General features: G+C 38.5%; 1 protein-coding gene across 20 annotated transcripts in view; it reads right to left on the bottom strand.

The window, feature by feature from the left end:
- Positions 1 to 19,778, bottom strand: part of SLC8A1 (solute carrier family 8 member A1) — a 413,146-nt gene that overhangs the window by 320,406 nt on the left and 72,962 nt on the right. For 12 of the 20 annotated variants that reach the window (XM_030800085.1, XM_030800095.1, XM_030800094.1 and 9 more), the window contains exon 2: positions 10,202 to 12,033. In XM_030800085.1, coding sequence (XP_030655945.1) covers positions 10,202 to 12,000 — 1,799 coding nt within the window. In that variant the 5' untranslated portion in view covers positions 12,001 to 12,033. The remainder of the gene's footprint in view (positions 1 to 10,201; positions 12,034 to 19,778) is intronic. The other 8 variants (XM_030800096.1, XM_030800101.1, XM_030800099.1 and 5 more) reach the window with 1 other exon arrangement.

The following is a 19,778-nucleotide window of genomic DNA, read 5'->3' as shown; positions in this document are numbered from 1 at the left end:
AACCCACATAGGGTTCTTTTTTGCATAATAAAACAGCTCAGAAAGACTCTCATGTCTGATCTTTTGTCTTTTCTCAGTAATCTGTCTGGCCTGCTTCAACACCGTGTCAGGATATTCTGAGGTACTAGGCCACCTGAGTCTAAGACCCCAAAAGTACTGAGCCTCAGCTCATCAGATTCCTGGCTAAGTAGTTTCAATGTCTGTAGTAGCCTCATTTGCTTATGCTTAATAAACTCATACCATTTAGAGAAAGGACTCAGGTGTGAGTAACATATGCTTCCCCTAGTAATGCACAGGATTAAGCAGCGAAGTAGAAGACAAAACTCTCTCCCTACTTCACATTCTTCTGAGTTCATTATTGCTATGAAAAATGAATCAGATTTGAGTTGTTCCTAATCTCTGCTCTTCTGGTCTCCATCAGAGAGGGCAGCCAAACTGTGACAGGAGCCATCTGGGATGGGGACGGGAGAGGAGAGAGAGCCCTGCAGTTTTCTTCTGGGAAAAAGCAGGCATAGGGGGTGGGTTGCTCCTAGAGTGGACAGCAACAACACTGACAGCTCATCATCATTTATTCTCAGCCTAAACACCAGTGGCAAGAGCCCCATCAGGTGGCATTGCGAGAAGGAGGCCAAAGAAGGCACAGAGAAGCTTTAGGGGTGACTAAACATACACACTGTTGTAGGACTGAACATTCATACATCCATCTCCGCTAGTAAAGCTTGAGGTTTTCTAGGGCAGAGGCTATGTCTTAGGTACCACTGTTGTCACAGCATCTTGCAAGGGGCTTGGCATGGGATTGATGCTCATAGAATATTTGCTGGAAGCAGGAATCAATGAATAGGGCCCAGCCCTTCTGGATTCCACAGGCTACTTCTGGCTTCTCAAACACACTCAGGCACATACACTCAATTTCAAGGACAAAGTTGCTGTCTATTTTTAATAAAGAAGCAGCTTGAGTGAATCCCATTTCTATTTCCTTACTCTCATACTGTCTTCTGTTTGCGTGAGCAAGAGTATGGACTAATTCCAGGCTTCAGTTCATTTTAGTCACAGCAGAAATCGAATCAGGGCTGTATATTCTGTCTCTGTCCCTCCGTCTGCCTCCTTTCTCTCCCCCCTCCTTCTTTCTCTGCCTACCCCTCCTTCTTACTCACCCTGCCTCCACCTCCTTCTCTGCCTCCCTCCATCTTTGCCCCTCTCTCTTTTTCTCTCTCTCTCAGGTGATATACAAATCCCAGGAACACAGATATACACACTGAACTGAATAGCTCATTTTTCGAAACTGTGTCAAGATTGTAATGGTTAGTGTGCAAGAAGGAAACTTGTCCTTGTAACATTAGGATTTTTCTTTTTCTTTAATTGTGCCCTAAGAATTAAACCCTATGCAAATAGGACTTAATTTTGCGTTCCCACTTTTTCCTTAATAATTGTGTGTATATGTGTGTGTGTGTGTAAGACAAATGTTCTTTGTTGAAAGCTAACAGTTGCAGGCTTCTTTTAAAGGTTATAATTATATTTATAAACACATTGCTATCAGGCTTACTCCAAATAGACCAATAATTTGCCTGCAAAAGGTAAAAATTTAATAAAACCACCCTGTTCAAAAACAAATTTGTTATAGAAACACCTGAACATTGGTTTTGTATAAAATATATGCAAGATGTAACTGGACATTCATGTGATTTTAGGTAGAATTTTTTGTTTCTTCTTGTCCTCCAGAGAGAATTCAGAAATAAGAATGACTTAGAATTGGGCATTTAAAAAATATATCTAAAAATTCTATGTGCTGCGGAGGTTGGAATTCTAAGTTTTTTATAAGATGAACTGCCATGCAGGTCACTTATTCTAGGAAAGTCTCCTAATAAATAATTCTTACTGTTAACCACCTCCAGGGTCACAGAATATAATGTTTTAACCTCTTTTTAGTGCTGACACAAGGTAACAGCATCCCCTGATACTAATTCTTTGTTGTCATTAATTTAGATTGTCTGGTAACACATTAAAAAAAAAAAAGACCAAGAAACTGCTATTTCAAGTACGAAGAAAAGCTGCATTCATTATTCAGCCATATAAGGAAGTTAAATGCTATAGCGGCAAAGCAGGCAATGACAGAAAACTAGGAATAAAGAAGTTTCTTTTTAAAAACTAGGAACAAAGGGAAATAAATATTGTGTGAGAGAAAACAAACCAAAACCAACAATAACTAGGTAGGTCAGCTATACAGAGGGACTAAAACATTTAGCATTCCCTTGCCTCTCAAACTCAGCTATTCATGGTCTTCTAGGTTAATGTAGAGTGGGGCACGGGGTGCAATGTGGTTAAAACACGTTCTAGAATCCCAGAAAAGATAAATGACTGCTCTAGTTTCTCATCTTCTGAGCAGCATGAGCATGTGTTGAGGTTAGTGTCACTGCACCACAGCCTGAAACATATTCCTCCTTGTGTATGGAAGCCATTCAAAGGAAGAAACAGCCCTGAATAAGACTCTATGGGCATTACAGTCAAGCAGTGCTGCTGAATTCTGGATCCACCCTTTATTAGCTGTGTAATCCAGAGAAAGTTAAATCTCTAAGCTTCAATTTCTTCATCTGTAAAATGAGTATAATAGAAGTAGCTACTTGATATAGTTGTAAAGATTAAGTCATACGGATACTTTAAGAATAGCATGAAACTTGTTGTTTAATAAATCTTAGTGCCATCACCATCATCACCACCACTACCACCAAAATAATCACCACTACCGCCATCATCTCCAACACTATCACCACCAACACCATCAGCATCACCATCACTACCACCTCCAACATATACAGAACCACCACCATTCCAACCACAACCATCGCCACCACCATTACCACTATATCCAAAATCACCATCACCAACAGCACCATGACCATCTTCCTCATTTTACAGGTGAGAAAGTTGACTCAGAACCTCAGTAACTGGCTGAAAGGCACAAAGCTGGTAGGGACAGAGAGCTCAAATTTCCAAGTTTAGCAATCCTCCTAAGCCCATCTTTATCTCAGGAAATTTGTCATGGAAAAATGGTGTGGGCTTGGTTTCAAGGGTCACCACAAGGCTTCAGAATACCTAGGACCCCAGATATCTCATATGTAAGCATAGAAAAGCAAAAATAAAATAAAAAAACTGTATCTGGAAAATATCTTAGGGTGTTTTATTAATATGTGAATTGCTAAGTATACTGCAGTGCAACACCCAGTTGCCCTGTTATCATGAGCACCAGCCTGAAAAGTGAGGGACTCAGGTTCTGCTTTTCGTTCTTACCTTCATATCTTCAACTGTCACCAAAGAACACAATGCCTATTCCCATATTTAGCCCTGTGGAGACACTGTAGGAAAGAAAGAAATTGTCATCTACAGCACCAAGTCCTCAGGAGAAAGGCAGGAAATGAAAAAGAATTGTTTATTTAGCCTGGCTCTATAGTGAAACAGCTGTATAAGTCTGTGAAAAGAAAGGGCCCTGGCTTGGCTCAACCTTTGGCAAATAGACGGGTATTATGTAGGCAGCGTGTCGAGCCAGGAGAGCAAGCAATGGAGGAGATTTCCTCTAATTCTTCCCATATTGTTAACTGCTGCTTTCCCTCCCAAGGGCCTTCTGGACCTCCCACCAGAAATCCAGGGCAGGAACTGCAAGGCACTGTGGGAAGACAGCAGCTTGAGTCCTGCCTGCCCACTCAGCACCTTCCACTGGGACCCTCAGCGGGCTCACCCAAGGCAGTTACGAAGATTATCTCATATGCTACTTACCCACAGTACATTCAGCTATCTTCTCACCCTTTCCTGCCACCTGGCCCAGAGCCATTTAACTCTACTGTTGCAAGGCTAAACTTCTGAGTTTCATGGCATTTATACTGTAATAAGGGACTAATCGACGTTCTAACCCAAACAATAAATCTCCAATGGTCAGATTTCAGCCATGGAGGGAATATGATGAAGATATTTTATAGGAAAACCTCAATAGTTCCCATGATATTACAATGTTGCCTGTAGGCAATTTGCCACATCTCAGTTTTGTTAGCTGACGGAGAAGGAAAATAACAACAAATAACCTCTTGTATGTCTTAGACCCTCAAGGTTGCTCTACTCAAAAGAATTAAGTATACTTAAATCTCCTTCCCTTGGTTAATGGTATCCTAAGGAAAGTAAAGCAAAGAAAACCTCTTCACATTTCACAACTTAGTGTAAAATCCACTCGGATTTTACAAGATGGTGGCAGAGCAATAACTCTGAGAAAATGATGTGATGATAGCTAATTGTCAATGGCTAAGGACTCCTCAAAAGCTGCTCAATGTCCATAGGATTAAAGTAAAGCAGAACCATTCCTAGAGACCCAAGGACTAGTTAACAAAGAGAACAGTAAAGTACTAACAGTATTTTACTACAAATCTGTTAAATTCTCTTTAGGACCTTCAAGAGGCAAAGCAGTATGGAAGAACAAGCACATAAGCTTTTATTTTAAATAGAAAAGGGTTCAAATCCTACATCCATACTTTATTAGCACTTTGAAGAAATTACTGAATCTCTCTAAAGTTTCAGTTTTTTCATCTGCAAGGTCACTTACTTCATTGGGTCATTATAGTATCACATGTATAAAAAGCATTTGAGAACGTGCTTGGAAAACAATACAGTAATACTATTAGTCTTCCAAGTTTTGTTTCTACACATTCCACAGATGAAAAGCGTTCTACAAATAATAATCCTTTAAAGGATGTATTCAGGTTGATTTAAACACCCTCATAATGATTTAAAATCCCGTTATACAAAATATACTTTCACTTAGCCTTTCATTAATTTTGATAATGGTCCTGTCTATTGAAACTGCCCATACTCTCAGATTTACCAAGGTATGAGTCTATCTTACAATGCACATCCCATTTTTCTTTTAAATTATGCTTTTGTCCTCCAAAAGCAAATGAAAATACTTTGTCTAAAATCAAGGCTTCCTATAGTTTATGAAAATGTCTTTAAAATGAAATTTCTACTTATCAGAATATGCACTATCTCATTATCTCCCATTTTAGAGTATAAGGAGCATATTTTTTCTATTTCTGTTATAATTCTTAGCCCACTGCTGGCCACAAATCCGTAGCTTATTAAGTATGTGCAGATTAACCGATATATAAATTTCCCTCTGCCCCTAACCCAGTAAAGCAATCAGCCTTCTATGTAATGGCCTTGAATGATGACTAAGAAAAGAGCCCATAATTTAAACATTTCAATGTGGCTGAACTATGAAATCTCAACTGCTAAGACAAAATTCCTTTAAATAATGATATTATAACCCCAAGCTTTAATTAGTGCTGGAAAAATAAGATTATAATAACAAATATGGCAATCTGGTTGACACTGTAAATAACCTTTCTGCACATAATTTAGGCTCCTGGCAATACTAAATTCAGACTCATAAATGTTTTTTGGCTCTTATCCTATCTTATTTTTATAATAGCTATGCATTCAGAAAACATGCATTTATAAAAACATCTTGTAGTTATAATTTAGGTTGCAGATGATATTATATGTGATTTGGCTCTAAAAAGAGATAAATATTCTGTTCTGAAAAGATAATCCACTAAAGCAGGAATCCATTCAAATGCTAAAGTTATTCCATACAAATTTCTTACATTAGCACATTACCTAGGAAAATTATATGTCAATATAAAATATCATACCTCCATCATATGCTCTAAAGGTAGCAGATAAAATTCTACTGCTATACAGTAAAGCTTGAATATGTTGGAGTTATTAAATTATGGGCAGAAATTAGTATGTTCTAACAGCCTTTCTTGTCTTGTGATATTTTTCTAATATTTTTCATCATTTCTGATTTCTCCACACAATTATTCTTCTGTTCTGATCACTTCAAGTTTTCTTAATATCTTCATTTCACCTTGTTTACATCTGGCTGTCTTATTGTATTTTGTTCTACTCTCGGAATTGAATTGCCATCTCATATAGCTAAGTCTATAGAGAATTCTATAGAATTCTCTAGAATGAATTATGGGACCTGTGTTCTTTTCTTGTTCTATAGAATTCTATAGAATTCTATAGAACTCTCTAGAATGAGAACTCTATAGAACAAGAAAAGAACACAGGTCCCATAAATAGCAAAAACAAAATATTTATTTTCCCTGGAATATAATAATAATTCCAAAGAACCCATATAATACTGAAATTTTATTTCCTTTCTAGTTTTTTTCCAAAAAGAGTAAAATGTGATATAAATACTGAGCATCAGACAGCTATATTTGTTAAGATGTCTTACACATACTATTTCCTAAAGTTAATGAAGTTATAACTACACTTAAAAATATAATAGTTGTTAAAACAAAATTAAGTTTGGGTAGGCCCATTGTTTAATGTATTACACTATGACTAGGAACCTCTGGTAAGCTGATATTCTAAGGAGTATATTAGGTAAATTAGGTAAATATTCTAACTTACATACTCTGATTTTTCAACTCTGTATTTTAAATATATAATACTAAATGCTCATAATCTTTTGAATTGTCTTCCAAAAATAATAGTATTGCTGGGCTATAACTAATTAAATTTGATTTGTATCTACATTAGTTAATTAGCCTTATCATTTTTCCAAAACAGTTAAGCTAATGTTAGACCTTGAAATACCAAACAATATTTTGTAATAATTATTACCATTAAACTAGAACCATTAAAGAACAATCATTAACAGCACTTCAGATGTGTGGATATTACCTACCAAACCACAAATCAAATTAGCATATTCTTCATTTATTTTTTATTAGCTGTTAACATTAGACAGAATTCCCTGTTGTAAGTCAAAATTAGTTGGCATTGGTTTAGTATGTGTCATTGATTGAGTTTATAAAAAAGCATGTGCTAGCTGTTAATTATATCTATTTAATGGGATTTTGCTTTGTAATTTTAAAATGTTTTGCTGAGAATATATTTTATTAGAAATTACAAGCATCACTTATCAAGTTGAAATAATTCAACTCGTTTATGTGAGAACATGAATAAATATGTATAGACATTTTTATATTATAAATTTAAATGACTACTTCTACACTAAAAATAAGATCAAAGATTAGGAATCTATCTTGTTTTTGGACTCGAGCAATCATTAAAGCTGTATTGCCTCTTATTCTCCATCCTTGATCAGATTGGACCTTATTTCTACCTTGGTTAGGGGCTTCTTAAAATTAGCCTTTAAATTTAGGCTTTTCCAGGAATCTCTTTATGGTGCTCTGGAAAGAATCATAAAGTCTGGCTTCGTGCACAACATTAAACAAACACATTTTTTTTCAAAGTACTTCATAAAGCTTGGTGGTGCCATCAGCCTTGTTTAAGTACCGTAGGTTTTGAAGGAGGACATCTTTCAAGATTAACTATGTAATTTGATAAGATATAAATTCATTCTTAAGGATAAGTTGGGTTTAGTCTACATAGTCTGACTCCATCGCACGATGACAAACTCTTTCACTTGGATCTGACTGTATGGAAATAAGACAACTGCCCAAGGAAAAATGATCCATAAAAAAATAATGTTTTCTAAGCTGCTAACAGGGCAGCACAACTCCATTTGACCCAGCAATCCCATTACTGGGTATATACCCAAAGGAATATAAATCATTCTATTATAAAGACACACGCACTCATATGTTCATTGCAGCACTATTCCCAATAGCAAAGACATGGAATCAACATATCTTTGATAATATGTTTTTCTAGAAACCTTGTGTTTGAATCCTGGTGCTTAATTTAAGGTGAAGTCCCAGCCAAACAAATCTGTACAATCAATAGACCTATTTAGCATCTACAAAGTTTGTCAGTAATAAAATTATATGACGTCAAGATGAAATCTCTTCAAAATTAAAAATCTAGAAAAAAGAAAAACATAGGGCTGTAATTTCATTCCACTTGTAAATTACATGCTTTGCCACTTCTAAAATTTCACATTTCAATTGAGCAAATGAAGTATAGTAACAATTTTATAGAGCAAGAAACTTGCGATTGATCTTGAATACTCCTAAGAACATGTATATAGAGATAGCATGAATTATTAGCCAATTTTCACCAACTCCACCAATGTTTACCAATTCTCACAAGACATCTAAATTTCTAAAGATGGAATTTGGCAATATTCCTTCCAATTTAATTGCATAGGATGAATGTTTTCAATGGAACTTGGCAGAATAAGTTATTCTATCAAATCAATGTCAATCCTTTTTAAAAATCCTTTTCCTTATTCTTCTGCATTGTACCACCCAAAAGAAGGTTATTTATGGTTTGGTAAAAGTCCTGAACTGCAGAATACATAGGGAAAGACTGCTTTTCAAATAAACCAGTTTAGAGTCCTTATTCTTAAGAAAAGGTAATATTAAATTTTCAAAAGAAAATATGCTTAGTCAAACAAACAAAACACAGATTTAAGGTGTTTTAAGGGCTACCCTTATGAGTTCATTTAACAACACGAAACATACCTTTAACAACACGCAATACACTTTTACATGGATTACAAGTACTATCTACTACAGAAGGGTTCAATAATTGAAATGATTAGAAAACATAATCGTTAGGGAAAATATAATCAATAGGGAAAGAATTCCTAGCAAAGGATTAAAGGTCATTTGTGTTAACCTGGGCACACATGAACTTTCCAATGCAAGACCATTGAAAAAATTCTTTTTTGGATATGAAGGATATTAATTTGCTACTAGATCACTACCTTTCAGTAAAATAAGTATCTCAACAAAACACATCTCAATAATTGGAACACTAACAACATTATAATTAACATAAAATAGATATTAATCAAAACACTATGCTCCCTACACACATCAGAAGATGGATATTATAATCCCTGCTTTGCTTGATTTCATTGTGATATTGTACTCGACACTACTTATCACTATAGTGTAACAACAAAGAGATGTAAAGACACTGGAAGGCTCTTTCAGGAAAATCTGTTCTCTCTGCCCATCCCCTCCCCCTTTTTGGTTTGTTTTCTCTCACTTTCAGTAGGAGAAATTTCATATTTAAAGAGCATGCATTCACCATTTGGCATATCATATGCCATTACCATAAGAGTTAACTATTTTAGAACTATATTTATATATTTATTTTTCTTCCCTGAAATTTCTAAATGTCCAATGCTTCAACCAACATAATCATTCATTTTAACGTCCTTTGTTGTACTGCAGATATTATAGCCAGCCTCCCTGCCAGCCCCCCTCCCTCTCTCCCTCCCTCCCCCAACCCCCTGCCCCCAGAAATTGTTCATAGAGTCAAATTTTCTGGTTTGCTTTTGGTGAGTTGAGTGCAACACACTTTCCTAGGCAAAGGGGGAACAGCCCTGTAAATATCATCTCTCAGTGGAAGAATCACTTAACAACTGGGTACTTCATATTACTACATGAGCACAGTGCCACTGTAAAGTACCAAGAGGAAGAATAAATTTTTCCTTCTTTTCTCTGACCTGCTCCCTGACAACTAGACATGTGGACAGAACCTTATTTCTCTCTCCATCACTGTATCAGTGGGGTAGAGGGTTTGTTTAATAAGGATGTAAAATAAAACCAGACTTGAACTACAAAAGGGCTGGATGGCCTTTCCCATGTTGGCATAACACTGAAGAAGCAGGATTGGTCATAATTTAGCATTGGCATTTAAGCAGAAACGTTAACTTATATTGTCACAAAACACAATGTCACATAAAAGCCACAAAAATATTTTCAGCCAGCTCTGGTAGCCAAGAAATTCTTTTCAGAGGTGTTTCCTTTTTGGGTTTTCTCAATTTGTACTCAGAAATGAAGTTAGAGACCTACTGTGATGTTTTAAATATTCCTTTTCTGAGTATATACCATGTGATTCAAAATAGAAGACAAATTTTTCAGCCTGTCTTAAGTCATCTGATAAACTGTGTCCCATCACTCATTTTATCATAGTCACAATGTACTTAAAATGTATAAATGTATAAAAGTAAAAATAAAATTCTGATGTAAATAAATTTAAGATCTCTGTGTGCAGAGCATATTGATAATTGGCACCCAAGCAAAGACTGATATCTTGAAAGAGATCTTGTATAAAAGCTATTCCATTCCTTGTATGCTATTTAATTTAAAAAATGATGCACAGACTCACATTCATAAAAACACTGAACTACACACACACGCACACACACATATAATATAGAACTTACACAATTTCATCATTCTGGAATTCGAGCTCTCCACAAGTGTCCTCAAAATCCTCCCCTCCACCTCTGGCAGTCCCTTCGATGGTTTTATATGGAATGATAACATTTCCTCGAGCTCCAGATGTTCTCAATACTTTCACCTCCATGATGCCAATGCTCTCACTCACATGAGTCACAGGTTCCTCAAAAGTAAAAATGCCTGCGTGGTCATCATCAAAAATAGTTACAGTGGCAGTGGAGGGAGATCCGAGGCAAGCAAGTGCAGAAACATGATTGGCTTCCAGTATGCCATCTTCTGAAGCTTCAGAAGATACTTTGACATTGCTGAGATGCACAAGGAAATTTTCATCCTCCTCAAAGATATCATCATCTATGATACCCACTCTGATTTCCTTCTGGGTCTCACCAGGCTTAAACACCACAGTTCCTTCAGTAAATTCATAATCAGACCCAGCATTTGCTGTGCCGTCCTCTGTTCTGAAGTCAACAAACACAGTGTTGGTCAAATCACCACCTCTGCGGATAATGGTAAGGGCCACAGTACCACAGTTCTCCAGACACTGATATGTCCCTTGTTCAAAGAAGATCTTACTAACGGGGTCATTTTCAGTCACTTCAGTGTTGACCTCATGCATGCTGACAGCCTTCCTTGCTTGGTCGGCCGCATGCCTCTTTAAAATGTTGCCAGCTCCAGTCATGAGGCGAGTAGCTTGAATGCGATAAAATGCTCTACTTTTTTGCTGCTGACTTAGGACTTGGTAGTTAGCTAATTCTATTAATTGCTCTATTTCTTTATCTGGATGCTTCTGCTTAAGTTCCTTCAGAATCCTAGCCATTTCTCGCCTAGCTTCTTCATCATCTTGGTCCCTCTCATCCACCTCCAGAACCAGAGCACCATCTAAGAAATTTTCAACATGAGAATTGACCACTTTCCCATCCATTTCAATTTCAGTCTTAGAAGATGGCCTGTCTCCTTCATGTTCAATAATCATCCCCCTCTGCTTGCCAGCTCGATACCTCTTGTAGACATACTTGTAAAACAGAAGTCTCCTATCCGCTACCCAAGCGAACACAACACAGATGGGAAAGAAGAAGAAAGTAAGCAAACCTTCCCAGACCTCCACAACGCCAGGAGATATGACAGACAAAATAATATAAAGCCAGGTGTAGGCAAAGATGCTCCAGGCTGCCGTCACAAAGAACACACGCAAATGCTTAATCTTCCTTGTCTCTCCGTCAGGGACCACATAAACACAGAGTGCAATAATGATGAACATATTGAATGCAGCACTTCCCACGATGGTGCTAGGACCGAGGTCTCCTGCAGTGAAGTTATGGCCGCAGACTTCAATTACTGAAAGGAGAATCTCAGGAGCAGAAGATCCCAGGGCCATCAAGGTCAGGTTAGAAACTGTCTCATTCCAGATCCTCACAGTTGTCTTGGTGGTCTCTCCATTGGGTTTCTTTATGGTTATTTCTTTTTCTTGAGATGTGATGACTTCTATAGAGGACATGAACCGATCAGCTATGATAGAGACTCCAAGAAACATGTAGACCATGGCCACAAAATACACAGTAGCTCTAGCAATTTTGTCCCCAAAAGAAGGGTCTTGGGGTTCCCAAATGGGCAAAATCACCCCTTTCTTACAGTAATATGATCCAGTACATTCACCAGTTTCATTTCCTTCTCCTTCCATTTCTGTCTCAGCAATTACATGGTCCACATGGGAAAATAAGAGAGTCACAATAACTAACAGATGAAATCCCATTGAAAAGGTGGGTGAAAGACTTAATCGCCGCATGTTGTACGTGACACTTCCAACTGTCACAACCTACTGGTAAAAATAAGATGGGGGGGAGGGCAGAAAAAAAGTCATGTCATTAGAGCTGCATCCAAAGCATTACTAATTACTTATTTTTATTACTCTTACCAAAATTTGTTTATATTTGACCATCACAAAATCTATGGTGAATGATTGTTCTAAGACTCCATCAGTGACTAAGCAATCCTTTGTGAAGTTTACAATTCAATCTTTCTGTGAATTTACTACATGTAGTACTCATTCACTGAGCAAGATACACAATTGACTTATTGGAAAGGAAAAGTTCAATTTATATAAGCTTTGCCTTATTAAACACACATTTATGCATGCTAATAGCCAAAAAACACAGGACTTTTGAAGCATTAAACAATTTCCTCCTTTTTACTAAAGCAGATTTTCTTCTAAATTTGTGTTAGTACATCATCTTCCAAAAACAGTTTCAATGCTAAAAGCACCTTGTTACAATTGATGCTTTGAAAATCAGACTCTGAAAAATTCCCACCAACACAAGGCCTGGTGATTATCTTAAACGCCAGAGAGCATCTTACACTGTATTTCATGAAATCATGTCCTATTGCTCCACACTTACTTGGAAACAGAAAACTTCAAGCTTGCCTGAAATCAAAGCTCAATGGCATTTGTTCTTGAGGAGAAAAAAATTCTGCTATAATGCAATATTTCCACACATTAAGTACAGTTTTTAAAAGCATGTTTTGATGAGAGCACATTTCTTCCTAATTTTCAGCCAGCCCAGGTCTGCTGATACATTAGCAGCTGGGCATCTGGTTCTTCAAGCACAGCTCTTCACATCTGTGTACAGAGCCTGTTTTTCTGCAGGCTGGAAAGGGAGATAACCAGGCCAAGGCCTAGTTGTGGGTAAGAGCCTGGCAGGCTGTGGAATCAGCGTCACCAACCTTAAAATGTTCCTTCTCGGTGTCGGTCATATTTTCCATGGTTATTCTAAAATACATATTAGTTCTGCCGAGGGTTCAAGTGACCAAAAAATGCAGGACCAATAATTCCATTTAAATTAGCTCATGTGGCATGACAACAGTGACCACAAAATATACACAGGATGAAGGACTGTAGGCAAGGAGGGCCATGGCAACAGAGTTCAGTGAGCAGCACACAAAGCTTGGTAGGCATAGCGGTGGACTCAACCACCACGGCCTTAAGTTCACCCACCAGCTCAAGCAAAACTCTACTCAGACCTTACATCCCCTCTGCTTCCAGAACCTGGGACGGAGGTGAGGGGAAACTCAACTAGAGGAAGGTCTGCTCCAAGTCAAGGTAACTGTCTCCCAGGCCTTGCAGGAGGGACCAGTTATGACATCAGATAAAGCAGCAATAGGAAGAAGCCCTGAGTCAGAACATACCCTTATGTCCTGGAAAAAGTTAAAAGAGGAGCTGGATTAGAGGCTTTCATAGCTTCGGGCTGGCTGAGAGCCACCCCACATTCGCCTACACTCTCTGGCTCATGTTTGCTGCTGATGGCTTATACTGCAAACTGCACCAGGGCCCAGGAGAACACCCCTGCCTAGGACGTTCTGGCAGGCCCTCAGAATCCCACCATAGCCTAAAGCCCTTTATAGCTCATCACTACAGGGAGATAAGCTTCTTTGACATTTTTCCCATACTAAAGAAAACCAGAGGAGGGTTATAGCAATAGATTTTGAAACTAAGTAAAAGGCTGAAAAATAGAGACAGCATATTTTCAAAATATGCAAAAGTTCTGGTCAGTATGTCTGCTTGTTCCGTCTTTGAAAGGCTTTGAGATTTCTGCTTGAAACAAGGTGAAATTTAACCATCCTGCAAGAATGGTGGAAAATCTAGTTCCAACTCCCTTGTGTATCCATTTCATCCACAATATTTATGCATGCTTAACATGTATGTTAGAAAGACTTGCTAGGCTCTCTTCTAGATCCTGAGAATTCACCAGTAATAAAACAAAGTCTCTGTCCTCCCAGAGCTTATATTCTAATGGTGGAGGAAACAAACAAATATAAATATCAGAAGGTTAAAAAGTCCTATGGTACATGTGTGTGCAGAGCAATCTATAGAGGACAAAGATTGTGTGGGTGTGTGTGTGTGTGTGTGTCAGTGTGTATACACATGGCATGCATTATTTCATACTAGATGGTTAAGGAAGGCCTCTCTGATAAGGTAGCACTTGAGCAAAGTCCTGAAGGACACGAAAGATCAAGTCTTACGGCTATCTGCAGGAAGAGAATTCCTAGCAAGTGCAAAGGTCCTAATGGGAATCATGCTTGGCACAGTCTAGAAACACAGAAAACCAATGTAGCAAGAGGGCAATGGACCAAAGGGGCAGGGCTCAGGAGTGGGAATGCATCAAGGAACATTGAGTTGCCATAAGGCATGGGCTCCGATGGGGTAGAAGATGAGAATCACTGGGAGGTTCTAATCAGAGGGTGGTATGATCTGATTTTTCTTTTAGAAGAATCTCTCTGCTGGTTCAGTGCAGAATAGACTGAAGGGGCAAGGGTGGAAACAAGAAGACCAGCTTTTGCCTACTATATAAAATCTAATTTATAAGTGACCCCAATACTTGGCAGGTATACAAAATGATACAGAAGATATCTAACATTTAAAATGGTGAAAGAAATGTCTTGGGGACCTGAAAGAATCAGAAAGGTGAAATATTTGTAATAAACAGTAGTACTGAACATAAACACTGAAGAGAGATTCAAACCTGTGTCTGTCTCTAAGACTGATATAATTAACCACTCCCTTCAAATTACTGCCAAATCACATCATTCCATTATTCACATTTCAGCCAAAATGAAATGCCTGAAGTGCAGATCTGACACTCTTCACGTCCCTAAAACTCTTCATTGGTTTCCCGCTTCCCTGAGGACAAAGCTCAAACCCCTCAACAGGCTTTCTAAGACCTTTTATGATCTGGCATCTGAGCTCCAGAATATGGAAATTATTCCCATTCCCTGAACAAGGTAATAATTTCTTACATGCAAGTCTTTGCAGATTATTCTGTGTCCAAAACTATTTTGCTTTTTCCTTCTCAGAAGCAAGTTTCAAAAGAGCTGAACACCAAATTATAACCAATTTCCTGAGAGAATACTAGATTCCATTCTTAAACAGTCATGGACACCATGCTAAATTCTCTCTATACATATCAATTATATTTAATATTTCCATTAGCCAGCATTGCTATGTTACAAAATTCCTAGTGTTGCTATTTCCATTATAGTCCATGAGAACAGCACCCCTGGAGTTGTGCAATGCACAGTTCCCTAACAATAATCCTAAATAGTAGGTATTATTAGCCCATTTGGAGGTTGGATAACTGAGGCTTAGATAGGTTAAGTACTTGCTAAAAGTCATACGGACAGTAAACCCCTCAACTAAGACTCAACCCCTGGTCTTTTCCCAAGACTGATACAATTAACTGCTCCATTATATCATCCCTGATAGTGTGTGAAGTAATCTTTGAGAACTATTGGGGTTGGCTTGGACTAGCCCGTTGGAAAGCCTCTTGGCTTCCATGTAGGGTCAGGAGGGCCTAGTTAGCAAAAGTCTTGTGGAAGGTTTCCAATAGCCTGGCTTTTATCTTATGGATTAGACTCAAACAGAAAAGCATCAATAACTGTGATGTAACATGAGGGCTAGCATGTTCCTAGAGACAGGTGTCCTTCAATCTGGTCTTTTAGCAATTGCCTGGCAACCTCTTCCTGCATGCACTGTCAGGGCAATCTCCTAGGCCAGCCAAGAAAAAGCCCTGCCCTTTATCCCTTCCCTAGCCCACATCCCGCAATATGTTCTTAGCCAAAAGTTCACCAGATGTCTAAAGGTAGACAGATCAGTAAAAATCCATCATCATTATCAGAGAAAAAGGAAGGGGGCTTCTGGTGTTAACTAAAAACATTACAATTATATTCAAAAGAGGGCAGTATTATAATTTGTGAACAGTGGACACAGCACACTGATGTAGCCTATTGGCAATGAAACAACTGGAGAGAGCTCTCTGGACTTGAATTTCTTTTTTGTATTAAATTAATACCAAATCCAAATGCCCATGAAGATGTGGAATAGGTGTTATCTAAATGTGAGTTCCTTCTTCGTCCTTTTGTCTCCTTTCTTTCAGGGTCTTTCCTCTATCATCAGACTCCAAGTAGTTCTACTTAACTCTCCCCATTTTCCCTCAAATATACATTTCCATACAAATTAAGCAGAAAGATAAGAATAGAGACTGTGGATATGTTGATTTGCTGCCTGGCTTTCTTATATTCTGCCTTAATTTACCAATACAAAGTATAGGCTGATTTTTATGGTGGATTCAGATCAACTCGTACAACTATGAGCAGTACTAACTTAAAATATCCATTACATCATCCAAATGAGACTTCAGCACAGTATCAAGAATACCCAAATTATCTTCTGATCACTATTTATTTTAAAACAACACACAACCCATCACCTACAGATTACAGACCCAAATGGCACTGACAAAGGGTGGTAAAAAGATATCCAGCTGTGAGTAGTCCAGCCAGCTGTGTTGGAGGAAGAGTTCACAGCTACAAGGAATAGAAATCCACATCTGCAAGAGATAGATCAAACTTCTTTTGTAAAGGATGAGGGAGAGCTTTTGGAGCAGAGGCCTGAAGAGTGGTTGGCAGCATAGTGACCATTCCCTGCTGGAAGCTATAGCCAGTTTTGACTACAAAGGAGGATGCGACTCAGAGCAAAGGCATATGCTGGCATTCCTACCAGCCGAATATATTGGACAGTCAGCCTAATGGCATCCTCTTGATTGGCAGCTGGGTTTATTCCAAGGAACTCCTTGATGGCCTTCATCAGTACTTGGAATTCCCTTCTATGTAATTCTTGCTGACTGAAAGCCTCGAAGCTAAGCAATTAATCTGTTTCTAAGGCAACATTAAAGCAACCATAAATCCTTATCCACTACCAAGGCAAGCACTTCCAAATGCTTCTAGACAAAGAGATGATGCCAGAGGATGAAGGCTTTTCTCATCTGACCATCTCACCTAAATTGAAAATTATTGCCCTGGCTCCAGCCTCAGGCTATCAGACCATGGCCAGACTTCAGGAAAAAAAAACCTCATTTACACAGAGACTCTCTGCTAATACCTAATTTTCCCCTCCAGAGAAAGAGTTTCCTCTTTGCTGTTTAATACTTTGGGACAGGTCCTAAAGGGGATGGGCTATGAGCGGTCACATCATAGGCTCAAGCCTTTCTCTTAAACTCACAAAACAGAAGTCAGGCCCCTGCCTTATGTCCGAAAATACCCGCTGAAATTGTCCAGGAAAGGAAGAAACTAGGGTGAAGGTAGGCAACGTGGTCACAAAAGGAAAGATAGACTTAGGATATAAAATAATGAAGTTGTGGAAAACTCATGAGATGCACCGTTGGCCCTTTCCCCTACTTTATTTTTCTAGATAGCACTTATTACTTTTTTGTTTTTGTTTTTGAGACACAGTCTTGCTCTTGTCGCCCAGGCTGGAGTGCAGTGGTATGAACTCAGCTCACTGCAACCTCTGCCTTCCGGATTCAAGCAATTCTTCTGCCTCAACCTCCCAAGTAGCTGGGATTACAGATGCCCGCCAACCATGCTCAGCTATTTTTTTTTTTTTTGTATTTTTAGTAGAGACAGGGTTTCACCATGTTGGCCAGGCTGCTCTTGAACTCCTGACCTTAGGTAATCCACCTGCCTCAGCCTCCCTAAGTGCTGGGATTACAGGTGTGAACCACCACGCCTGGCCAGCTCTTATTATTTTTACATGCTATATATTTTATTCAATGGTTCTATTTATTGTCTTTCTCTCTTCAAAAGATGCAACTCTCTAAGGACAGAGATTTTCATTTCTTTTTTTCATTGATGTATTCCCAGTTCCTAGAGCACAGCCTGGCACATAGAAGATGCATAACATCCGCTTATTGAATGAGTAAAGTAATGCTCACAGGGTCATGTGCTGATTCACCAAATCTCCAGTGGTAAATCAGAATCTGGGAAATGGGCCTAAGCATTTGCAGTTAAAAAATGTCTGTGTGAAATGGTTGCACCCTAACACGAGCACAGTTCAAAATCAGATTGTAAAGTCAATGTCAGTGTTAGGAAGAGAGGAAACACATGATTCAGACTCATCAGCAAAGACTCTTGGGCTGGAAAGACTGATCTCCAGCATAGAGAGAGCACCTGGGCCCTGACATTTTCCCCACAACCTGGGTGTGTGTCTTCCAACATCAGCCCTGGCTTGCTTATTTTATCTGCTCTGTTAAGAGGGCCCTAACACTTTGGACATACTCAAGGAAATAAATCTTCCCATCCTTCCAATACAATTAAAAGACACATATTCAGACACAACAAAAATCACCTTCATTACAGAGGCCCTATAGAAGGGAAAGAACACCAAGCATTTAAATTTAAATATTAATCTGCATGCTAACATGGAAATATGGGTAGAAAGAAGAAAGCTGGAAAAGAGAGCGTCTTTCGACAGAAAATAAATAAAAAAGAATGCAGAAGGAAGATGCTCTGATAATCTTGGGCCCCATGTGAAGTTAGCCAGGTTTGTCCTCTAATTCATTATGCCAGAGCCACAGAGCAGGGTTTAAGGGCCCTACTCAGGGCACTGATGGCAATAATGACTGAAATCATTGACTGAGCATCTACTTGTCCCAGGTACTGTGCTAATTACTTTGTATTCACTGTCCCTGACTTTTCTGACAATACTACCAGGAGATATTATCATTCCCATTTTACAAATGAGAAAAATAAATGGTTCATGAAGGTAAGCTGGCTAGAGTCATATAGACTTAAGGGACAGAACTAGAATTTTAATTCAGGCATTTTGCATTAAACTATAACGATTTCCAAAATGGCAGGCACTTTTTATTTTCACGACAATAAGTTAACAATGTTTTCTGGGGACAAAGAGCTCAAGATTTAGGTACTTAACCTCCCATGCTGCCCCTTCTTCCCACCTGAATAAATGTGTGTAGGTTGCATTAGCTCATCAAGGAGCCTCACATGTTTCCACTCCTGCCTGATGCCTTCCCACTCCCCAAGTAAGTTTTGTAAGCACTTCTATTCATCACATAGCAAGGGAAAGATGATCCATGTGGAGGATCATCAGCTGAAGACAGAGGTCTGAAATCACTCCAAACTCATGTAGTAAACTCAAGGTTTTTCCATTTGGTCAGGAGAAAAGCAAATGGAGAAAGAATCCCTAGCAGTAAGCAAGCAAAACTAAAATAAAAGAGGGGAATGGATAATGAATGGAAGCCAGGGAGAATGATATAGAATTTTGCTACAACAAGTAGGTTAACACTTTGCTCTAATAACAATAATTCAGTAATTTTTTAAAAAGAATTTCACTGCAGCTCAAAAATTTACTGTCTTGGGGGTCATTTTTTTTTTTTAACATCTTAAATTTAAGCCGATAAGTAATCCAAAGAAATGCAAAAACAACACATTCGTTTATGGTTTTATCTGCCAAGCTTTTCTTAGCCGCTCATATATGCCAGACACTGTGTTTCAAAGATAAATAAAACATATCTCCAAAGGAGCTTGTATTCTAGTGGGGCACTGCCAGAGTCAAGGAGTGAGTCCCTTCTGTGGAAACCAGGACCCTTCCATTACTAGAGATTCACTGAAGAGACTTTCCTGGCATCTGAACAGTGACACTGAGCACTGAAGTGGACTACCTAGTCCCCAGGTTAATGTACCTTGGGTCTTGAGTTAACAAACCCAGCATTCTAG

The sequence above is a fragment of the Nomascus leucogenys genome, chromosome 19 (genome assembly GCF_006542625.1).
Source record: "Nomascus leucogenys isolate Asia chromosome 19, Asia_NLE_v1, whole genome shotgun sequence".
Taxonomy (NCBI): Eukaryota; Metazoa; Chordata; class Mammalia; order Primates; family Hylobatidae; genus Nomascus; species Nomascus leucogenys.
The sequence above is the reverse complement of the archived record's forward strand: the minus strand, read 5'-3'. Positions and strand labels throughout refer to the sequence as shown.